Genomic DNA, 25,523 nt, shown 5'->3' with positions numbered 1-25,523 from the left:
GATCAGTGTAAAACTTTGTATGCACACTCTCTAGAGGCCAAGGAAAAACATTTGCCCTGCATTTTTCACATTTTCCTTTTATAGCGCCACCAGGAGGCAGACTTATGTAAAAAAAAAAAAATAATATTAAGCCTTCAGATTTGATCCAAATTTCACGCAAATCGGAACACATGATCTTTATAGTCATGTGATCAAGACGGATCTGCACCCTTTTCACATTGGCCTATTATAGCGCCACCAGGTGGCCATAATAACCTACCTGACCTGGCGGAGACTTGTGCTCCGAGGAGCACTTTTTCTATTTTTTTTTTTTTTTTTTTTTTAAACATGTTCAGAACCCAAGATATCATTATCTGAAGATTTGCAGCTCCATCCACTCCTTGTTTAACGTATAACTGAAAAAGGCTGTATCTCGCTTCCTAAGCACTTTTTTTTTACTTAAAAAAAACTCTGGCACTGGGACAACATAATATAGACATAAGAGTTAACACTCGCATGACTAGCCGGTCAATCTGGACGTTTTTGAGAATTTAAAGTGGATTATCTTCTCTCATGAAGCTCAGAGGAAATTCCCCTTTCATGACTTTTCCTAACTATTTCAGAATCAGAATCAGAATCAGTTTTATTGTCACATCACAGGTTTACAAGGTAAAAAAGTGGGTGAAATTCTTTTTTGTACATCGTTCCCATCGCAACGTTAGTTTCCATAGAAAGAAGAGGGGGGGGGGAGAAGAAGAGGGTGGGGGGCAGGTGGGAAGGAGATCAAAACAAGAGAGCAACAGAAGGCCAGACATGTTATCTACATATTTACAAATTACCTGAGATAATAAAAAAAACTAAAAAAAACTAAACTAAGGTGCCTGAGCATAGCAGCAATGTATTGTATACTGTGCATGTTATACTTATACTGTGCATGATAGACAATGGACGTTAAGGTGCTTAGAGGAAAAGGAGCACAATAAAAAAAGACCAAAAAAAAGTCAGTGCGTTATACAAGGGATTAAGGTGCAAAAGGTCAGTGCGTATCCACCTAGCGTGGACTGACCCTAGTATAATCCGCAAGTAGCTCCATGAGGGAGTGCAACAAAAAGTCATTTGTACCTGGTGTAGTCCACAGGTGTGTCCGAGGGGGGGCTAAAGTCCAAGTCATTGTCCCTGGTATAATCCACAGGTGTGTTCAGGAAGAGCCAGAAAAGTCTGCGCCGCCTGCTGTCAGGCTGCTGAACTCATCCAGGCTTATGCCCCATTCAGCATTCTGACAGCAGCTGGATTGAAACTACACCAAAACCTGGTGGTGGAACTCTTGATACTGCGGTAGAGCCCCTTGCCCGGTCGCGGTCGTTGTAGGGGGTTGAACAGTCTGTGACTTGGGTGGTGCTTGTCCTTGATGATGTGCTTGGCTTTGACCACGCACCGCTTTTTGTACAGTTCCTGGAGCGCTGGGAGCTCGATTCCCATTATCCGCTCTGCCGATCGCACTACTCGTTGTAGGCTGATCTTTTCTCGGGCAGTGCAGTTCCCGTACCAGGCCGTGACACAGCCTGTTAGGATGCCTTCAACAGAACTGTTGTAGTACAGCCTGAGGATGCGACGTCCTACTCCGAGCTTCTTCATTATTCTTCACTATTTGATTCAAATCATCTGTTTTTTTTTCTTCTGAAACGTATTATAAATATGAAATTAGCCCCATATATACCATCCCAGTCGTTATATTTCGGCTAATTTGACCGCTCTCCCCCTCTCTCCCCCAGGGAAGAGCAGTTGACACCTCGAGACCCCCCGCAGACCGCGCAGCCATGCGCTCTGTCTACAGCCAGCGCTCTGTCTACGTTGCCATGTCTGCTTATTATAAGCGACTTTGGGCTTGTTTTTCACGTCTTTCTATTATTATTATTATTATAATTATATATATAATTACATTATAATGGTAATAATTTTCTACTCCCCTACAGCTCAGAGGCAAATCTTGTACGTTTACTCCACTACAATTATTTGAAAACTTTAGTTACTAGTTACTTTGCAGATATAAATATATTTTCATACTTGTTTAGATTAGAGCTTCATGCATGTCCTTTTGTAAATTATTTTTTATTAGGTAAATATTTATATAGAAAGGTCTAACCAGGGACTGGGGTTGCAAATTAGCCTCGGCTATAAACCCCATTTACAATGCAATGGTTTCATGTTTTTATAACTTGACTCATTGTTTTTGTATTGTCCTTGTCAAATAAACATAAATAATAATAATAAAAAGGACTCACACATCAAATCACAAATCATGATGACATATAGGAGACAGACAGAAATACACTGCTTATGCCTCACTGTTTTCTCAGGGCACAACGCATGCAGTAACATTTTCATAGACCTGACTGCTTATTTCTCTCACAAAATTTGGCAACCCACTTCACTGCAAAGCGGCGGAAAAAGATCAGATCTACAAGCATACAGCTTGTCACGCAGCAACTGTTTTATGCTTGAAGATCAGATATTTTGCGCAGGTGCACATGTGTGAAGCATACCGATGTGTTCGCTACAGATCGCGCTTTTTATAATGCTGTGCCAACAGATCTGATCTACAAGCATAGGGCTCGTCAGGCAGCGACTGTTTTATGTTTGTAGATCAGATATTTAGCGCAGGAGTAGAGCAGGAATGAGCACATTTGTGGAACATAGCGATGTGGTCACTTGTTGCGCTGACAGGGAGGAGGAGAGGAGACGCTTTTGTCAGCGACGTGGTCAGCTGATAGAATGAGAGCTTTACGCTCAGGCAATACTGTGAATAGTATTATGAATAATAATAATATTGGTTTGTCAAGAGATATCCATGTGTTTTGGACAATGGAGATAGTCACGTAATTAGACAGTGGCTTCAGCGTTCATATAGGCTCCATGTTTCACTGAAGAGTTTAATGTGACGCTACAGATCGCGCTCCAGTTTTCCAGATCCAGTTTATTTCATCATAAGAAAGGTAATAAAACCGTCGGACAAAATTCTCTTTTAAGAGTGTTTTCGCTCTACCGCTGCTGTCGGATCGTACATGTCAGCCCTGCAAGACGGTGAGTACTAGCTGGGTATTTAGAACCAGCGTAGCACATCTGCTTGGTAGCATTTGTAGCTAACAATAGCATCGACTGTGCACCCAGCCCTACCGCTGTTGTAGGACCGTGTTTCGGTGTGCTGCCCACCGTAATCTAGCATGAGCACTTGTGCTACGGTTATTATTATTAATTTAATTACTATAAGTATAAGCATTCTGAGTGTTTCGCTCTGCTGCTGCTTGTCACTGGTCATGTACGACGTTTGTACCACGTGCTTAGCCACTCTGGGACCAGGGGATGGCCATGACCTGTGCCCACACTGTCTTGGCATCGCACATCTGAAGCAAGCCTTGACAGAGGATGCTTGCAGTTGCATGCCTTTTGAAAGGGCAGGAAGGTTGGCTGCGGCTCCCTCAGGAATGCCAGTCTTGAGCCCTGTGAGGGGTCTTCCTAAGGACAAGCACTCACGTGCTGAGACCACAGGCGCCAAGAGGAGATGTCAGGAAGACGATCCCTTGTCTCACAAAGTGGACACATTGGCCTCTGGGTTTGCGCAGATTAAGGCCCTTCTTCTCAACCTGTAGCCTGGTGCTCCCCACACCGATGCTGCGGCCCCAGCGCCTCCACTCCAGGTCAGAGATGGGAACAATAACCGTGCAACTGTCTATGTTGGTAATCAACAAGAGGACGATGCTATGTCTATTGCAGCCTCAGACTCCCTCTTTGCGTACGAGGCTACGGAACATGAGGAAAAAAGAGGAAGAGGGGGGGTCGCCCCCTCGCTCAGTGGTGGGCTCTCAGGAGTCTGGAGCAGATGCTCATGTGCCTAGGACTGGGCTCTCTACAGCCAAGGAGGCCGTTCAGCTGGCCTTATCACGGCTTGGACTTGATATCCCCCCTGGGGTGGCCCCGCCTCCTAATGCCCTTTTCAGGCACACTCAACAACCCTCTTTCAGTGTGCCACCTTCTAAGCATTTCATCAATGAGCTTCAGAGATGTTGGTCAGATCCCAAGTCTCATCTCCACCTGCCACAAAACTGCAGCGCCTTGGCGGCCATGGACAATGCGGCAAAATTTGGTTTGGACCACTTGGAGACTATGGATCCTGCCATTGTGTCCTTGATAGTGTCGCCAGATGAGGCCCTCAGACTGGATGCACGTTGTCCACGAGCACAATGCAGGATCACTGATGACTACCTTACTAAGAGCTACGACACAGCAGCTCGGATTAAAATTCGACCTAAGCGGGTGCGCACGGTGGATATCCAGGTGTTGAAAACACTGCCCTCTGGCAGTCATCCGGAATTCATAGAACCTTAGTTACATGCGTAATCCTAAAACTGCGTCACCTAGAATGGGAGTAGACCTCCACTCGGTCCTGCTGGATCTTGACGATGAGCCAGAAGTCGGGCATCAGACGGGCTTGTCCCTCCTGATCATCCACCATGGTGGAAGAGCCGTCACACTCCGAGTCACTGCTGCCACCATCATAACCTGCACGCACGCACACACACACGAGCACACACACACAATGCTTGTCACAATCATAACATAATCGCCTTATCACAATTATTTGAGATAATCACAATTACTTTACATGATCGTCATAATGTTTGTGTTGAAACATGTTCATGCATTTTCAAACCTATAAAGATATATAGCGGAACAAGTTCACAACATGTAAATCAACCGTTTTTCCGCTTTTCAGATTCTGAAATTATTAAATATGTCAGTAATTTGTTAAGTTCTTTGTCATATCTGCCCTGTGCAATCTATGCTTACAATCCTAAAAGCCCAACAGAAATGCAATTTCTATGTGTCCCAATGTTAAATGCCAAAACACACAAATTAATTGTACATCACAATTATTTATATGACAATTAATCGTCAAGTAAAACGTCATGATGGTGACAGCCCTGCATGTCACCATTGTCACACACACACACACACACACACACACACACAATTTGTTTTCATCAAAGTGTACTTAAAGTACAGAAAGTTAAAGTACTCATTGAACCGAATGTCCCATTTCAAGTTTTGAAAATGCAGTCTTTTGAAAATAGCCTAAGTATAGTATGTATTAGGCTTTTAATAACAAGTAAGACGCGCGAACGCGGGAAGCGAACGGCAACAAAATTAAATGATAATGAAAATAAATCATCTAAAAAAAAGTAACCAATAAAAAAATATATAAAAAATACAAAAAAAATCTGCGTTAAAAGGAGCATCTTAGAAAAATACAAATTCACAAAAAAAAAACTTTGAATGTTTTTGAACAATTCAACAAAGTGTTTGAAGTGGCTGTTTCACCCACTTCCGGGGGGCGGAGCCAAAATCCGAGCTCGAAGTATTTGTTCGTAGACCCCCACTTAGGGGGGGTAGAAAAAGTTTCGGAGCGATTCGGGCACTTTTCATTTAACATGGGGTTTCAATGGGGAGTTTTTAGGAACCTTCTCCGGGGCGTGGCTTCCGGGGGAAGGGGCGGGCTTAAACGCAACCTTGACAGGTGTGTTCAGTTTTCAAAGGCCTTTCATTTGATGTATGGTACGTCTATATTGGACATTTACTTGGCTGCACACAGGGCTGAGGCAGTGCACGCACACAGAGACACACACGGAGACGCACACACACAAGCCGAGCACGGTTTCATAGTAAGCTCCACTTGCGCGGAGGCGCGCCCCCTTCCGCTGCGTTCGCAATAATCTAAATCTACAAAGTAACTAACGTTTCCAAATAATTGTAGTGGAGTAAAAAAAAAATTTTTTTGCCTCTGCCACCAAAATGTGGAATGCCCTGACAACATCTATTAACTCATTTACTGCCAAGGACGACTTATGACGAGACATCGTCCAAACGCCCACACTGCCAAGGGCGACTTAAGACGACGAAAAAAACCACAAGGAGGAGACCACAAGGGGAGGCAAATGTACTTTTCCCATCTCTTTTGTACATAATAATGATTGTATTTGTTGATGACATGTATTCTTGTGTTATTTTTTGATGTTGATGAATTGAATGTATAGACCACAATGGAAATAAGTCCCCAGGACTTTTTTTGTGTTATCCTTTTTTACTTTAATGTCTTACTGTACCACGTGCTGTTTACATTTCTAATAATAAAGTAATCAATCAATCAATCGATAATTTAGCATGACCTCTGGTTGGCCATGGACCCCACTGGTCTAGAGAACACTGGTCTAGAGCATTGGTTCTCAAAGTGGAGTCCGGGGAGCGGGGACCCCTAGGGGTCCTAGGGGTCCTTGTATACTTTAGCAGATCTACAAGCTCATAGCGCGGCACCGAGTGCAGCGCTATGAGCTTGTAGATCTGCTATTTTTGAAAAATCTTGAAAATGTGTGCAACCCTTTGAATATACAGTATATAAATATTTTTAAAGCAAACATTTGTAACTCATATCTTTGCTTCTGGGGGTCCCTGAAACAAACAATATTCTGATGGGGTCCGCTGCCAAATACATATCATTTTGGGGGTCCTTGACACGAAAAGGTTTGATAACCACTGGTCTAGAGAATCATCAGGGGATGGGAGCACTCTTGAAATAATTGAGCAATTGGGGAAAATTACTAAAACTATGACCACCATTGTTCATCGACTACCTTTTTCACTGACAAACTAAATAAAAGCTAAGCTATGATGACTAAAACTATGACAAAATATACTGACAATTTTGTCAGCAAATACAAACTAGACTACAATGTTATGGAGGGACTAGTGGAGAAGAGATCCAGTAGAACTAAACATGTCATCATGGGTGTCACAGACTACAAGCTCACAATGTGTCGCAGTCGACGCATAGTGACGCATAGCTTGTAGTTCAGCTATTTTCGGCATGCAGCTGAAAGTGAAAATCTGCCATTTCGATGGCATCACGGCCCGACAAAAAGTCTTGTATTCAAAAGACTATGACTAAATCAAAATTTGCTGTCAAAATCAACACTAGTGTACAGTCTTACCCAGCATGTCAGAGTCCAGGCTGCCTTGGCTGGACACCACACTCTGCACCCGACTGGGACGCAGCTTCCCACTACCTGAAAACACACACACACACACACACACACACACACACACACACACACACACACACACACACACACACACACACACACACACACACACACACACACACACACACACACACACACACACACACACACACACACACACACACACACACACACACACACACACCTTAAATATACAAAAAGATTACTGGAATTTTAAATTATTGTATAAAATGACCCCTTGGGGTCACTTTGAGAACCACTGGTTTGGGAAACTATGGATACAACTATGGATAAACACAGGAACAGTGCAGTGGATCTGTAATGAAGTGGTGGAAAGAAGCGCTGCATCTGAGCTGCATAAGTAATCAGAATGGTGGGCCCCTGACAACCCTTCCCACCATTTCTTTTAGATGTATCTATTTTTGCTTTTACATTTGATTTCATGTGTACATGTCCTTTACAAATTAGGGGATAAAAATAAATATAATACCGTATTTTCCGCACTATAAGACGCACCGTCAGTGCGCCTTATAGTGCGGATGCGCCTTATAATCCGATGCGCCTTATATATGTATCAATATTGGTTCCCTTGGTTTCCGCACTATAAGCCGCACCGTCAGTGCGCCTTATAGTGCGGATGCGCCTTATAATGCGGTGCACCCTATATATGAAAATAATACATTTATTGAAGGTGCGCCTTATACTCAGATGCGCCTTATAGTGCGGAAAATACGGTACTTCCCCCCCTTTTAGTATATTTAAGGCCCAATATTTCCACACATCCTATATTAAAATTGCCTTAAGGGAGGATGGGCAGGCGGACGAACCACATCGTCAAACTCATGTCACCATGATCAGCCATAACCATATAAGGACTTTCCAATGCAGCTAAGGCCAAATATGGACTGTGTTGTCTAACCTCAATGTGTCATCATGGCATCAGGCCCTAACAAATCAGTCAGTATATATGGCCATAAACTGGACAACGACAGATAAATGACACATATAGAGATCTCCATATATGCCCATAAAAGGGACAAGGACTGACAGATAGAGATCTCCATATATGGCCATATCAGTTGGACCAATGGTGTAATGTAGCTGTGATGGTATGGTATCCAGGACTATATCATTTATTAAGGGTTAATAACAGAGACAGGTTGGGACACACCGTTGTACACCTCTTAGGGTGGGGCAATTAGATAGTCAGAGAATGACCAAATGCCCCCCTGAGGGACCCCTCGAAGCAGGGATCATAGATTAGAAATACCTCCTTGGAATTCAAGATAGATAAGGGGTTCTTATCTGACCTCCAGGGTCAGGAGACAGCTGGCTTCAGGGTTGGTAAACCGTCTGACGTATAGCTCACCGGTACCAATAATTATGATTAGAAACAATGGGGTTGAGAAATAGACTGTGAGACCTTATATGGTAAGAAAAGAAGCAGTGAGACCTTTTGAACAGGTGTCCCTATAAGAAGATCCCCCTTGAAGCTGCAAGGTAAATAGGGAATGCCCAGAGTCACAAGGACAGCTGACTCAACCAGTTGCTCTTAAATCTAAGAATAATGTCATGCTAGTTAAGTCATCTCTTTTTGTCTAAATCATCTATTTCATACAAGGTTGAATACATATATGTGTGGTCTTATATTGAAGCTAATAAGATGTTCAACAATGATTTCATATTATGAGCTTGTGTAAAAGTGCAGTTTGATAGATAAATGTTCTGTGTTGAAACCAAGACAGATTGTGTGATCCATTGTGATGACTGAGAAAGGCTGGCCAAGAAGCCTGTTGTTTCTAAAAAGCTTGTTTGTGAGTGGTCAAGAAGGAGAACTGAGAGGAGGTCCTATTTCAAATGTCTGTCTGTATAAAGTGTGATGTTGTTGTGATTTAAGTTACACTCTGTGGATTGGCAATGCAGGTGTCACGTCTGTGGAAATAAATACATTTCTATGGACAAACCCTCTTTCGAACTGGATTCTTGTGTATTATTGCACTTAGGGAATAGTTAGGGAATAGTGTTTTTCCTGTCTGATCAATGGACCATATACGACAATGGCCGCAAAGCAGCCCACTCTCTAGATGTGAGGACCGCAAAGCGGCCCGAACCTCTAGTTTGTAGAACCGGTCTCAGGTCTAATTTGATTAAATCGATCAACTTTTTAAGACTCACTCTGTGTGGCGGACTGTACAGACTCGGCCAGGCTGAGGGCAGAGGGGGTCTTCGGAGGTGAGGAGGGGTTTTCACAGCAGTGCTCCGGTAGGACTGTGCCGGGCTGGGGAGCTGCGTCCACCGCCATGGCGTCTTCTGCCTCGTGTTTAGCGTCCGTGAACGTCTCCGTAGATTCGGCTGCTGGCCCACTGCCAGGGTCCACATCCACACTCCTCTTCTCTTCACCCTGCAATTACATGGAGATCACATCCAGTGGTGGAAAGCAACCAAGTACTGTACTTTACTGGAGTATTTCCAATTTGTTATACTTGTACTTCTACTCCACTACATCTCAGGGTCAAATATTGTACTTTTTACTCCACAACAATTATTAGAAAACGTGAGTTACTAGTTACTTTGTAGATTTGGATTATTATTACAAAATACGCAATAACCACTTCAGCCCTATTTATACTTTGTCTATTTTCAAAAGATTTGTATACATTTGTATACATTGCATACATTTGAAACTTGTGTCAAATGGGACATTCTGCATAATGGGTACTTTTTCTGGTGGTACTTAAAAGTGAATTTTGATGTCAATAGGGCATAGCAGTGGCGGCCATTTTGTGGCGCCACAGATAAAAAACCCATTATGTTTTCCCATAGAGATTTCCGCCTGTAACCGAGCCATCCAGGCTACTGGTGAATAATGACCATAACGCATTTGATTCTGTGTCAAAACATATATTTGAAAACCACAAAAGAAAGTGTATTTAATAAATATAATACATAATGTAATTAAAATGTCCAATATTTGTTGACACAGAATCAAATGTTTTATGGTCAGACATATTTCACCAAGAGCCTGGATGGCTTGGTTCCAGGCTTTAAATAATTAATATATAAATATTTTTGGAAATCTCTAGGGGAAAATTAATGGGTTTTCTATCTATTTCAAACAAGAGTTCAAACTTGTTAATTGATTTGTAGTTTCATTAACGCAAGAACAATGGCTTCTATTTCAGCATGCTAACTTTCTAGGAAGAGAAAGTCTGTAGTTTCTATTAGCTTGAAATCCCCATTGATGAGGCAGGTTTGTGAACTGTCCATAGCCATGGCTGAGACACAGAGTGAGTAGACAGAAATGGTGCTTTCTTATAATGAGCATATGTGGGGACCAATGATATGAAGATAAGGTTGAAGTGCCCCTAAAGGAAATGTTCACAACATAATTGTATGCCTTCTAATGATTTTTGGAAATCTAAATTTTCAAATAGCCAATGTAAATAGGGTTATAGATTAACAACATTTTTGGGGGACCCCCTGGAACCCCCTCAAGGACCCCAAAGGGTCCCCAGAATTTTAGTTAGTTACTTTGTAGTTTTAGTTTATTGTTACAAATCGTACATTAACCACTTCAGCCCCATTTGAACTTAGGCTATTTGAAAATAGCCAATCTACAACCCCACAATGTGTCGCGATGTGACGTTGTGGGCTTGGAGATCTGCTATTTTCAAAATATTTTTTATACATTTGAAAACTTTTACTTGTATAGAGTATTTCTACAATGCTGTATTGATACTTTTACTTAAAGGACGACTTCACCCATTTTCAACTAATCTTCATATAAATAGCCCTCACTAATGCTAAACAAAAAAAAAGTCTACTCTGTGTTTCATAGGAGGGCTGTGGACACTTCAGACATCCGCCTACCAGTGACATCATCATTAGGCAGGGTTTTTTTTTTCAAACAAGATTTCACATTTTTATAAACGTGAGAACAATGGATTCCATTATAGCATCCTAACTTTCCAGGAATAGAAAGCTTGCACTTTCCATCAGCTTGGATTTCCCATTGATGATGTCATTGGTAGGCGGGTTTCTAAACTGTCCACAGCCCTCCACTGAGACACAGACGGGGTAGACAAAAATGGTACCATATTATAATGAGCATAAGTGAGGACCAATTATATGAACATAGGTTGAAAATGGGTGAAAATGGGTACTTCTTCCACCAGTGCCTCCATGTCAGGTCCCGTCATGTCCACGTCCATGTCAGTGTCCAGGACTCTCCCCGGTGTGGAGCAGCTGTCCTCAGCATGTCCTCCAGTAGGACATGTAGGACTGCTGCTGGCTGCAGGCTCGCACAGCTTCCTGGCTACTTGCATCCTGTGCGGGTGCATGCGGCTCAGGGACATGTAGTGGAAGTTGTCCTGTTCTCCGTTCAGCACGTAACCCAAGAACGACACCCTGCGGAACTCCTAGAGAGAGTGCAGGATGTTAGTCACACGTAGCACTGCTAACGCTAGCATGTTTAGCACCGCCAGCACTAGCACTGCTAACGCTAGCACGTTTAGCACTGCTAACGCTAGCACACAAAATGGGGACCGTACCTATATGTTCCCAAAATGTACTCTTGTAGAGTGTGCTAAAAATTTACTCTTGTAGAGTGTGTTGAAATTAACTCTTGTAGAATGTGCTAAAATTTTACTCCTGTAGAATGTGCAGGTGCACGTTGGTTATGTTTAGCACTGTTCAAAAATGCTCTCTAGAGTGCCATCTTTTTTTTGTATTTCTTTTGCCACCATGGGGACAGTGAAAAGGCTGTTGTTACAGCCGCTCACAGGGGAGACACAGTCATCACTTTCATTGTATGGTATATAGTAAATGACTACTCTGTTGACTGGGGTCCCCCAGGGGTACCCAAAGAGTCTATACATGGCCCTAAATTCTACAATATCCCAACGTGTTGCATTGTGATGCGTTGTGAACTTGAAGATTGGCTATTTTAGGCGAATATCTACCTATTTTGTTTGCCTATTATCTCATGCCCAGAATAGGGAGGCTAGGGATTCATGCTTTCACAGTGGAGTGAGCTCACCTCTTTAAACCTCTAATGTGGAGTGAGCTCACCTCTTTAAACCTCTAATGTGGAGTGAGCTCACCTCTTTAAACCTCTCCAGGGACTGCTCAGGTCCAAAGACAAACTGCAGAGGGACCACCTCGCAGTGACACCGCGGCCGGCCGCTGGACTGCAGCACGTGGTCCGCGACCTTCTGCAGCGTGGAGGCCGTGATGGAGCGAGAATGACGCAGAGCTGACACCATCTCATCCTCTAACAGCCATCGAATCTAGCGCACACACACACACACACACACACACACACACACACACACACACACACACACACACACACACACACACACACACACACACACACACACACACACACACACACACACACACACACACACACACACACACACACACACACACACACACATGGAAGTGATAAAATAAATACAAACGACAAAATTGTATCACTATAAATTTGGAGCTGATAAATGGGGTCTCTCTCATGATTAGATGAAATTGGTATTATTACTATCACAATATAGAGCTATTTAACACTGTTACTGAACAAACACTTTGTTTCGACCAAAACAGTCTTGCCTTACAGCACCTCCCAGCCACTTCATGATGTGAATGATGTGTTGTGAGCTTCTACATCTGCTATTTTCTTCTTCTTTTTTTCTTTGTTAATGTGTTAATAAACCAGCAAGCGATAACAAATGTGGTTTAACTGTCTTCTCAAGTCACTCTGGGATATAGATATTCAAACTCACCTCATCCATTGTAGCCAGCATGGCTAACTTGTGAGGCGCTGGGAGTTTGGACAGGGGGTCTCCAGATATCCTGTAGATAGAAAGAAAACAGTCAAGAATTCAACAAGTTATTTTGTTGTCCAACATATTGGAATAGCTTAACACATGAAGCATTGTGAGCTTGTAGATCTGCGATTTTCTATTACTATTAATATTATTATTATTATTATAATTATTATTAAATGGTTCAAATGAAATATAGTTCCGTGTGTGTGTGCATTTTATATTTCCTTGTTTATTGTATGGTTACGTTTTTCAAATTGATTTCCAGATCGTGTACCTTTTTGACAAAACATGTGTCAAAATATTGGTAAAGGGGGGTCTAGGACGCAAAAATCTGTCACAAAGTCTGGCTCTAATGACATATGTGACTGAGGTGGGGTGGGTGGGGTGGGGGTGATTAGAGCTGTGGTTAGGGGTTGAATAAATTACCCATTGTTAACGCCCATTAACAGGCCCTGAATGTGTGAAATCTTTGAAAGCCGTTTTCTTTCAATAAACGACACATCATTTGAAAGCTTACATTCTATACTTTCATAATCTGTAAAAAGCTGAAAAATGACCATGGCCCCCTTGCAGTCCAAAGCATTGTACTCAGTCACATATGGGTGCTATGGTTTTTCCTTACGCCTCCATGCCCTCTCCCTTCAGCTGGTCTAGTGTCCCCATCAGCTCCTCATCTGAGCGGTAGGAGGAGGGCTGCCCCGGAGAGCGATTCAATGACACACTGCTCTCTGATGTGTACCTGCACAGAGACCAGTGGTGGAAAAAAGTTCTCAAATGGTTTACTTAAAGGGCAAGACCACTTTGGTAGAGGTTTGGGTTGTGTATTTACCTTGCCATGATGTAACTCCAAAGGTGGACAATAAATTAAAAATAATTGCTCCATTGATTAGAAATTGATAATTCAAAATATGCTCCTCATTGACTTACATTGTACGGTGAAACAGATCTCAAAGTCACTCTTTTAGCACATAAACAAACGGAAACAAAGTTGATTCAGACAATATAGAACATCACCAAACCCAGTACTGTTTGTTTTTTATATAAAAATGTTAGCTTCCTGTAGATTTTGCTATTTTTATTAAGAAGAAAACCCGGACTGGATTCGCGGATCCGGATCCGGATCTTCAAATAGTAAAATCAGCAGGAAGTTAACATTTTTATTAAAAAAACAAACAGTACTGGGTTTGGTGATGTTCTATATTGTCTGAATCAGCTTTGTTCGTGTTCGTTTACGTGCTAAAAGAGTGACTTTGAGAGCTGTTTTACCGTACAATGTAAGTCAATGAGGAGCAAATTTAGAATTACCCATTTCTAATCAATGGAGCAATTATTTTTGATTTCTTGTCCACCTTTGGAGTTACATCATGGCAAGGTAAATACACAACCCAAACCTCTACCAAAGTGGTCTTACCCTTTAAGTAAAAGTATCAATACAACATTGTAAAAAATACTCTGTTTGCAAGTAAACGTCTGTTATTCAAGATTCTCTTGAGTAAAAGTGCAAAAGTTTTGGCATCAAAATGCTTAAAGTGGACTTCCGGTAAGATGGCGGAGAGAGGAGAAGCTTAACAAACAAGCTCTCTACAGTCGGTAAAAATACTTAGATTAAAAAAGGACCAAAGTGGGAAAAATATGAAGATAAATGAACAGTAAACAAAAATGAAGCCATAGAAACAACTGAAAACATATAGCAGAAAGACAAAGTAGCGAAATCATCGACAACGAAGGAGGAAAAAGAGACGAGGAAGACGCGGGTCTGAAAATGGACGGGGGCCTTACTGAAGTGCTTCGTGCGGGACTCGCAGATATAACTGCGGAGCTAAAATCCTTCAAGCAAGAAATACAACAGGAACTGTCGGCTTTTAAAGACGAAATAAAGAAAGAAATGAAGGAGGAGATTGCGGGCTTTCGCAGGGAGGTGGACCTCCGGGCGAAAAGACACGACGAGGAAATAGCAACGCTAAAGTCGGATACAAACGAAGCACAATCACGCATTTCAGAGGTGGAGGACTGGAGAGGGGGGGCGGACGGAGCCATGATGGTGCTAGTGGACCATGTGGAGATATTACAAACAAAACTTTTGGAGCTCGAGTCCAGGGCGAGACGGACGAATTTAAGGGTCTTCAATCTACAGGAAGGAATTGAAGGGAACTCTGTAATAAAGTATATGGAGAAACTATTTCAAGAGGAGCTAGTCCTACCCGAAGGGACCCAGTTACAATTACAGAGAGGACATCGAGCGCTAACCCAGAGACCAAGCAACCCGTCTGCACCCCCCAGGTCCATCGTACTGAACTTCCTACAATTCGAGACGAAAGAATTGATATTAAGAAAGGCGTGGGAGGCGAACATTCAAGTAGGAGGCAAACGAATAGGATTTGACCACGATTATCCTCCAGAAATTGTCCGTATGAGAAAAGACTACCTTCCAGCTAAAAAAATCCTAAAAGATAAGGGAATTATCTTCAAGACTCCTTTCACAAAGATGAGGATCCACTGGCCAGAAGGGATAAAGACGTATAACAGCGCGGAGGAAGTCACCCAAGCCTTGGAGGAGAGAGGCTTCGTGAAGGGAAAGCCGAGCGGGGAGCGACGCGCAGATTCGCCGGGGGAGGAGGAGGGCCGTGCGGGGCCAACGGCGGAGACAGAGAGAAACGCGGAGCCGGCGGCGGAGGCGAGGGAACAAGCGAAAACAAGCCGTGGATCACCGGAGTGGAAGCGAGAGACGAAGACGAGAGGAGCGATGAGAAGAGCTAAGGAAAAGCTGGAAGTGTATAAAAGTATAAGAAAATAATGAGTACTTTCTGCTGAAAATAAGAGGTAACTTTGAGTTGATAAGAAGGGGGGGGGGGGGAGAAGAAAATGACGAGGGAAGGTAAAATACGAGGAGGAAGAAAAAAAAAAAAAAAAAAAAAAAAAAGAATAGCCGAAGCAAACCCTCCTGTGTCTGATGTAATGGTAATTATAGGATCAGCACTAACTCAATATGGGATTTATGATAGAAATTAGGGCTTCATCTGATAACAAGGTGGATTATTTTCTGTTTTTTCTTTATTTTGGATAACAAAATACCGACGGAGAGTTCTGTTCTGTAAAGAGGTTGATGGCTAGGCGCTGGGGAAGCCCAAGGGTTGGGATTAGTACTAGCTTGCCTAGGAGGGAGGCCCCGTGTAAGACGGGGATTGCTCCCACACCCTACTATGAGGGTTTAGGGGTCACGGAGGTTTTACCCCGTGTTTGGAAGTTACATTCTGTGTTTTATGTTGTATGTGTGAAACTGATAACTGATGGCAGATGTTATGGAATGGATATGAGAGGGCTATATGTAACAAGAAGAGAAACAAGATATAAGGATGACTAATGTGGTTGGAATAATGTCGCTTAATGTGAATGGTCTGAACTCACCGATAAAAAGACAAAGAGTGATGGCAAAATTGAAAAAAGAAAAAATGCAAGTATATTTTTTACAAGAGACTCACTTAACAAAAACAGAACATGAGAAATTAAAAAGGTTTGGCTACAGGAATTCATACTATAGTTCATATAGAGAGGGACGTAGAAGAGGTGTTATAACTTTAATATCCAATACAATTAATTTTATTTTCGAAAAAGAAATCAAAGATCAAATAAAGAAGGGAGGTATGTTATAGTGAAAGGAAGGTTGGATAATGAGCCGGTGACCTTGGTAAACATTTATGCACCCCCAGAAAGTGATAAGACTTTTTTCAAATCCTTATTTGATATTATAGCCATGGAATCCAGTGGAATTTTAATTTGTGGAGGAGACACTAATACAGTTTTATGCGATAAGAAAGATACGTCAAGTATGAAAAGAGGAAAGACACAGTTAGCAAAATTTGTAAAGGTATCATTGGAGGAGATGGGCTTGATAGATATATGGAGAAGGTTACATCCTTTTGAAATTGACTATACTCATTATTCAGCGGCACATAAAGTTCATTCAAGAATAGATTATTTTTTTGTAAACACAGGTGAAAGCCATAGAGTTAAAGAATGTGAAATTAGAGGGGCGGATGTATCAGACCATAACCCAGTGATTCTAAAAATGAGACTAAATAACAGGATACGTAATACAAATTGGAGACTTAATATGGGGATGTTGAATAATGAACAGCGTAAGGAGAAGGTTAGAGATGACATACAAAGATATATAGAAGAAAATAATAATGGAGAAGTGGATCCTACAGTAGTTCTCGATGCTATGAAAGCAGTAATCAGAGGTAAACTGATAGTGGAATCGGTAATAGTGAAGAAGGCCAAATTAGAGATCTACAATAAAAATAATAAAAAATTGAGGGAACTGGAACAGGTGTACCAGAAAACAAAAAAGGGGGATGATTTCCAACAAATTAAAGAATTGAAAACAAAAATAAAGGAAACGCAACTTGATGAGATCGAAAAAAAACAGTAAATATTTTAAACAAAATTATTATGAAGCTGGTTCAAGGGCAACTAAACTACTGGCTAAACGAATACGTAAACAGCAGGTACTGAGTAATATTTGTCAAATTAGAGACCCTCAGACAAATGAGTTGACATATATACCTGAAGACATAGAGAGGATATTTAAACAATACTATGAGGACCTGTACACACAAACTGAAGGAGCAGAGGAGGAGGAAATTAAAACATACCTAGACCAGTTAGATCTGCCCGCAATAGGGAAAATACAGAATGATGAGTTAACAGCTAGCATCACATTGGCAGAAGTAGAGGAGGCAATTAGCTCATTTAAAAATAATAAAACGCCCGGGAGTGACGGCTTCCCGGTGGAGTTCTACAAGATGTATAGGGAAGAGCTTACACCTCTTCTACTTGCATCTTTTAATTGGACATTGAAAAAACACAAAATACCAGCGTCATGGTCGGAAGCAATAATTACTGTATTACTAAAGGAAGGGAGGGATAAAGAAAAGTGTGGGAGTTATAGACCAATATCTATTTTAAATGTAGATTACAAACTGTACACAAAAATTTTATCCAAAAGATTGGCTGGCCTCATGACAGACTTGATTGATGAAGACCAGACTGGGTTTATCATAGGGCGACAGACTCATGACAGTATAAGGAGGGCTATACATGTTGTGGAACAAGCACAGCGGACAAAAACAAGTACATTAATAGTGAGCATAGATGCAGAGACTGCCTACGATCGAGTATCGTGGAGGTTCTTGTATGCAGTGATGACAAGATTTGGATTTAATAAGGAGGCAGTACAAAGTATAAAATCATTGTATCAACAACCGTCAGCCAGAATCAAAGTTAATGGGAGTTTGTCAGAGAAATTCTATCTACAACGCTCTACGAGGCAAGGCTGTTGCCTTTCTCCCTCGCTGTTTGATTTTTTTATAGAACCTCTGGCGCAAGCGGTGAGGCAAAATATAGAACTACAAGGCGTTGTGGTCAAGGGCAAGGAACATCGGATAGGGCTTTTTGCGGACGATGTAATAACATTCCTCGAAACGCCAAATAAGTCACTCCCTGTGTTGGGTAATATATTGGAAACATTTGGTCATTTATCCGGCTACAAGGTGAATATAGCGAAAACCCAGATTTTGGCCTTAAACTATACACCAAATGCACTTGTGCAGAAAACTTTTGATTTTAACTGGAAACAAGAAAGTATTAAATATCTGGGTGTGAACATCACTAAGAACATGTCCACCCTATATGAGGCCAACTATACCAAAATTGATCAGAAAATTCAAAAAGATATTGGAAGGTGGTCTACTTTACCATTGGATTTGAACTCTAGAATTGAGATAGTAAAAATCAACATTTTGGCAAGGCTATTGTATCTATTCCAGGCTCTACCAGTAGAGGTCGCCCAAGGACAATTCATAAAATGGGATAGAATGATTTCCAGATTTGTTTGGGATGGAAAGAAACCAAGAGTGAGGTATAAAACACTTCAGCTACCAAAGGACAAGGGTGGGATGAGTCTCCCTAATTTACAGATGTACTATGAAGCCGCTCAAATACGGTATGCTATCTGTTGGTGTAATCCTAAATACATATCCAAATGGAAAGAGATGGAGAAAGTAGTTGATAACAAACCCATTCAGAGTGTCTTAGGAGATAATGAATATTTTAAGAAAAAGAAACATCTTATCGACCCAGTTACATTATTTACATTGGAAATCTGGTTTAAAATAGTTAAAAAATACAAGTTGAAGGAGGAAATAAAAACTTTAAAATGGATAGCTTTTGATGGAGCATTTAAACCGGCGGTATATGACAGAGGATTCAAACAGTGGTATGACAAAGGCATGACGGCATGGTGTACCTTGATAAAAGATGGGCAGCTGGAGAGCTTTAAGGAACTCAGTGACAAATATGACTTGGATAAGCATGAATTCTTTAGATACTTGCAACTAAGGGATTACTACTTGAAGGAAATCCGGGGGACCCCGTTTGGAGAAGTGAATGGTGTGATCCAAATTATGATAAATATATACAAAGGAAAAGAGATACGGATTATATCCGGATTGTATAGAAAATTGATGACTAACAAACATTCAACTGATTATATAAAAGAAAAATGGGAAACTGAACTTAATATAGAAATTACAGAACGGGACTGGACAAATATGTGGAGGGTCCATCAAACATCCACCAATTCAAGGGTCTGGAGGGAGTTCTCCTGGAAAAATCTGACCAGGTTCTTTATAACCCCAAAAATGAAAAGTAAACAGTTAAATAAACAGGTTCAATGCTGGAGGGAGTGTGGGGAAGTAAACGTAGACCATTCACATGTTTTCTGGAAGTGTAATAAACTTGAGGTTTTCTGGAAAATGATGCACAAACAAATACAGGAGATGTTGGGTTATGATATCCCTATGGAAAGTAAGATTCTATATTTAGGTAGCCTAGAGGCGGGAAATATAACGATGGAGGACAGGTATTTGGTTAAGATTTTACTGGCAGCAGGGAAAAAGGCCATCACTAGGAAATGGGGACAGGTTGACATTCCTACACAAGGACAGTGGGAAGAGCTGATGGAGGAGATATATGTGATGGAAAAAATAACACATCGCCTGAGACTCCAGGAAACACAAATGGAAAATAAATGGGTAAAATGGACAAACTACAAGAACTCTAATGGACCGTGAGGGTGTGGGAAAAGACATTTGATGCAAAAAAAAAAGAAAAGAAAGGAAAATCACTTGTGAAATGCCATTGTAATAAGAAGTTGCATATCTGAAAAGTTGTCAGTTTCAAAATGTTTGTCTTTTAGTGTTTGTTTTTTCTTTTGTTGGTTGTGTGTTTTTTCTTTTCTTTTGGGCTATATGTGAAGTCTGTTGGTTATTGTTTTGTTTTGTTTTGTTCCGTTCTTTGTTTTCGTGTTTATGTAGTGTATTGTATGTATGTGTGTGTAAAAAAATGAATACAAATTCTAAGTGACAAAAAAAAAAAAATGCTTAAAGTACCAAAAGTAAAAGAGAATTCATCATGTAGCATGTCCCATTTTCACAAGTTTTCAAATCGCATAAAACTATTTTGAAAATAGTAGATCTATAAGCTCACAATGTGTCACATTGTGACGTGGTGTGAGCTTGTAGATCGGCTATTTTCAAATAGTTAAAGTGTATATAGGGCTAATGTATGTATGTAGTCAAGCCCCAAGTCAAGACAGGCAAGTCCCAAGTAAAGTCCAAGTCCAAATCCTTTTTTTGAGTTCCCAACAAGTCCTAAGCTTTTTGTAGGTATCAAGTGACTTGAAAAGACTTAAAGGAGAATTCCGGACAAATTAAGTGTTATCTTTGATGTCTCGTTACTCACCTACCGATGTGAAAAGTAGCGTTCTTTTTTTTCATATATTCCCCTGTCGTCATTTTTTAAACCCCCTCCGTTGTCATAATGGGAGCGCGTGGCTAAGGGAAATTCGTCTATTATAACCGACGCAAAGTTGTTTTTTTCACTACTAGTATTCATAGTAGAGTCTCATGATAGTCAAACATGCGTTGAAACTATCTGCGAGGCTGCCGTCAATGGCGAACGATTTAACACTGGTTGCTTGTTTCTTCCAGAACCTGGCAACTCGTGTTGCCAGAATCTGGAAACAAGCAACCAGTGTTAAATCGTTCGCCATTGACGGCAGCCTCGCAGATAGTTTCAACGCATGTTTGACTATCATGAGACTCTACTATGAATACTAGTAGTGAAAAAAACAACTTTGCGTCGGTTATAATAGACGAATTTCCCTTAGCCACGCGCTCCCATTATGACAACGGAGGGGGTTTAAAAAATGACGACAGGGGAATATATGAAAAAAAAGAACGCTACTTTTCACATCGGTAGGTGAGTAACGAGACATCAAAGATAACACTTAATTTGTCCGGAATTCTCCTTTAAAGCAGGGATGGGCAACTGGCGGCCCGCTGGCCACATGCGGCCCTCACCGTCACTCAATGCGGCCCCAGGGCAGGCCAATATCCGGAAAAAAATATCGTATCAGCCCTATGAAATTTCAGTTTACAAAGCCTAAAAGCCAAAAAGAAATGTATTTTTGTATTTATATGTTCCAATGCCCAATGCTAAAACAACAATTAATCCTTATTCACAATTATTTGTGTGTCAATTAATTGTCAAGTACAATGTCATGATGGTGACCGCCCAAGTGTTTAATACAACTGGTGTAGAGTGTCTGTCAGACGGATGTCAATAGTGCATGTCTTTCACTCACCTGTTGTGGTGGAAATCAGAGGCCATGACCTCTATCTCCAGAGGTAATGTCAGGACAAAGATGTCTAATGTGACAGTCAGCTCGTTCAGATCCACTGACTGCAGACTGTCTGCGTTCTCCAGACACAATATCACTTCCCCTGCAAGGAAAAGCCATTAAACACAAGACAATGTTTAATGAAACAGAGGGGCCTATTTTGCGTGTCTTATATTTCCAGGTCTTAGACGGTAATTAAGTCATAACGCCACCATCGTATGTGCAATCGCTATTTTACAAGCCGTGCAGAACACAAACACTTAAGACTTAAGACTAGCCAGCATATTTAGCGCCCGTGGGAGTGTGTATATGTTCATTTAGGGCGGTATGTGGTATCTGGTATTTTATACCGTGACTTACCAAGACTCAGCGCTTAGTGCTAAGACGTCCTCAGGATCACGTCTTAAGTGCAAACAAAAATAAGTTTGATTGTAGGACACCGGCAGTTTAACTAAGCCATACTCGGCCAATTCTCAAGCGATTGTTATAATTCAAAGTTCTCTATAATCTGTGAAGTGTCTATGTTCATTTGGTGTATCAATTATGATTTCATTATATCTATATGAAACGCTTCAGGGCGAAAAGCAAGTGTCAGGCGGTGGCGGGCGCAGAGCGCAGGCATGCATTATGATAGGCAGCCAGAGCCCTACTCACTCTGTAAATCGATCCGATCTGATTTGTTGTTTCACTTAAACTTTGGTGGCATTTCAAATACTAATTCCTTCATTAATCCTACAGTATGAAATACAAAGTTAAAGTTATATCTGATCTACAAACTCAAACAATTTGTACAATCAAAATGTTTGTCCTCACAAGTATAGTAATGCAAACCTGTGTGCCTGTGTGCGTGCGTGCGTGCGTGCGTGCGTGCGTGCGTGCGTGCGTGCGTGCGTGCGTGCGTGCGTGCGTGCGTGCGTGCGTGCGTGCGTGCGTGCGTGCGTGCGTGCGTGCGTGCGTGCGTGCGTGCGTGCGTGCGTGCGTGCGTGCGTGCGTGCGTGCGTGCGTGCTCACCCAGACATGTAGGCAGGGTGTGTACAGGCATGGATCCATGACAGCTCTTCATGTTGACAGAGCAGGTGAGGTGCAGGAACAGCGGAGGCATCTCTGTGTGAGTGTCCGTGTCCAGCAGGCTGTCTCCCTCCAGGATGCTGAAGGAGTCCTCGTCATGGTTCACCGTGTTGGAGTCAGACCCAGACTCCTCCTTGCCCATCTCCCCCTCCTCCTCCTCCTCCTCCTCCCCCCCCTGGCCCTGGCTCCTCGAGACGGTGGGGTCCTGGTACTCCACCTCCAGGTCCGTGTCGCTCTCTGTCACAATGCTGCAGCCGTATGCGTTTTCTGTGGAGGAGGAGGAGATGTCACAGCCTGCCTATACAGCAGTCTTTCTTTGAGACTTATGTACGTATGCACGCGCGCACATGCCTTGTTGTCAACGATTTAACCCATAAAGACCGGGGATGCAACTGTGTCATTTTAGATTTCTTTAGCTATTCAAAAAGCAGCAAAGATTTGAGTTAAAAATGCAGATCTACAAGCTCGTAGCGCGGCACTCGGGGGCGCGCTATGAGCTTGTATATCTGCTATTTTCTAATAGCCAAAAAATCTAAAATGACACAATGATGCGTTCCTAGTCTTAATGGGTTAAGGACATTGAATTAACAAAAAGCACTCCTCTTCCCTAGACATGAAAACAAGCAATGTACAGCTCACAGCACAATAATCAGCTGCATGGCATTTAATAACGAAACCTTTCGAAAGTCTGAATTAAATAAGAAAAGGTTTTCAGCCATTCCCATTCACTTCCATTGTATCCCATGCTAATCAACTAAATGATATTCAAAATAAACAGCTAAATCATATGAAGAGTGTAGAAGTGTCTCACCATCTTCAGTAGCTGGTTCAGCCTCTGACACCACTTCATCAGTGGGTCTCCAGTCCTCCCCGTCAGAGTCCTCCTGTAGAAACAATACACCGGTAGTTTCCAAACTTTTATGTACAAAGGACCCCTAATTTGATATGTAGTTTGGCCGTGGACCCCCATCTGAAAATGTGTTGTGCCAGGGACCACCAGAGGAGAAGATTTGTTTTACAAAAAAGAAAATGTAAATTAAAAAAATAAAGAAATGCAATACTTTCAAGATTTTTTAAAAAAATGTTTAAAAAAAGAAGATGCACAAGCTCACAGCGCGGCACAAAGTGACACGCTTTGAGCAGTGGCGTAGCGAGCGACGCAACGTGGGGGGGGCCCGCCACGGGGCCCCCCCGCGTTGATTTGCGGGAGGACGGTTCCTATTCACTTCTCATTACTCAGATCCGGTCTAGAGCCCGCCTACTGTCTCGGTTTGCACACATGAGGATCACACAGACCGGATCTGCAACCTTCTTTGTTCTCATTCGTCGCTGAACTGTCAATCTGACAAAATGAATTAATGTCATTCGCTGTGGGAGGAGTGGGCGTCTAAAAGTGACCAACCACTGGTCTCGGATGCAGAGAGAGACGGAGAGAAAAAAATACACAGTACTCAAGGAGTTACCCGTGTCTAAAATAATAACTTTTGCCCGTTGCACTGTATGTAACTACAGTGACTTCTCTCAGCTCACGGAGGCCTTAATGACTGCAAAACGCACGTCGAGGTATGTTAAGCTGGCAGCATTGTTGATGAAGCTCAGCTAAAACACTTATGTCCTCTTTGTAGCTTTGATTGAATACTTTATCAACAGTTTGAAAAAAAAAGCACAGCGCAACTGCTGCTGCTGTTGCCAATTTATTATCTATATACATTTTGATGAGAGAAATCAAAGCTAAAAACGTGTGGCGAATGCATTCAAATAGCCTAGTGAAATTGGAAGATCTACAAGCTCACGAGGGGTGTGAGCTTGCCTTGTAGATCTGCTCATGGCTTTAATAGCTACACGAATGAGGCTGAAAGAGTGAAGAGTGAAAAGTGACTGTATGCGTATAGATAAAGATCTGTTTAAGTGCTTGTAGATTTGCTAGTTTTTAAGATGATTCAGTGTATATTGCTACTTGGGAGAGATAGATAAAGATCTATTTATGTGCTTTGTACTGTAGATATTGGTCAAATAGAGATGGTAAAATCAGGCAAACATAAGAATTAAATAACATTAAAAAAAATCACACCCAGTGTGAAGTGAGCGGTGCTATTTATGAGTTATTAATTTCATCATGCATCTCGGTAGCCAATCACAGCACGTCCTGCGAAGTGACGTGCTTACATTTCTTACATTATTATTTTCATCATGCGTCTCGCTAGCCAATCACAGCGCGTCTGCGAAGTTTGAAGTTAATTTCATCATGTGTCTCGCTAGCCAATCACAGCACGTCCTGCAAAGCTTAGCCTATGAGCGTGTTTTCCACAGCATTGATTGATTGATTGATTGTATATTTTATTAGGCAAAAAAATGTAAAACAGCACAGTTACATTTAAAATACTTTGTCTAACAGGTCCGTTCATAAAAGTCCTTGCGGACTTGTTTCCAATGAGGGTCTTGGTATTTAATTGGCGCAATGGCGCATGGCGTCACAGCGAAAGACAAATTTTCACGACGGAAAGAAAAACTTTCACCACGGATGGGTCTTAAACCCTCTTATAGGAGCGGTTGCACCGCTCAAAAATTTATAATTAAAGAAAAAAACTTTGTCACCATGTCTAGGACACTGCTTTTAACCTTTTCATTTCGAGGACCCCCGTAACTCAGAGAGCGACAGCGTACAAATGGAACCAACGCTCTCAGAGTTACAGACCTGTAATGCTGCATTCAGCATGCTGGAATACAGCTACTAAAGATGCAAAGCTACAAAGAGACACAGCATCCGACAAGCAATATGAAGGAAAATAAAGCCTGGGGTTAAAAAGAACACTG

The 25,523-nt window shown here is 41.8% G+C and overlaps 1 protein-coding gene across 13 annotated transcripts in view; it reads right to left on the bottom strand.

Annotated features, from left to right (window-relative positions):
* The window catches only part of szt2 (SZT2 subunit of KICSTOR complex), a 232,658-nt gene that overhangs the window by 129,449 nt on the left and 77,686 nt on the right, over positions 1-25,523 (bottom strand). For all 13 annotated transcript variants that reach the window (XM_080430954.1, XM_080430966.1, XM_080430959.1 and 10 more), the window contains exons 32-41: positions 23,521-23,593; positions 22,653-22,976; positions 21,606-21,744; positions 13,521-13,637; positions 12,854-12,923; positions 12,173-12,358; positions 11,234-11,488; positions 9,246-9,471; positions 7,020-7,094; positions 4,392-4,536 (exon numbers count right to left, since the gene is read on the bottom strand). In XM_080430954.1, the coding sequence (XP_080287080.1) occupies positions 4,392-4,536; positions 7,020-7,094; positions 9,246-9,471; positions 11,234-11,488; positions 12,173-12,358; positions 12,854-12,923; positions 13,521-13,637; positions 21,606-21,744; positions 22,653-22,976; positions 23,521-23,593 (1,610 nt within the window). The remainder of the gene's footprint in view (positions 1-4,391; positions 4,537-7,019; positions 7,095-9,245; positions 9,472-11,233; positions 11,489-12,172; positions 12,359-12,853; positions 12,924-13,520; positions 13,638-21,605; positions 21,745-22,652; positions 22,977-23,520; positions 23,594-25,523) is intronic.

The sequence above is a fragment of the Gymnoscopelus braueri genome (assembly GCF_963280865.1).
Source record: "Gymnoscopelus braueri genome assembly, chromosome: 6".
Taxonomy (NCBI): Eukaryota; Metazoa; Chordata; class Actinopteri; order Myctophiformes; family Myctophidae; genus Gymnoscopelus; species Gymnoscopelus braueri.
Note: the sequence above shows the minus strand (reverse complement) of the source record. Positions and strands in the feature narration are given on the sequence as shown.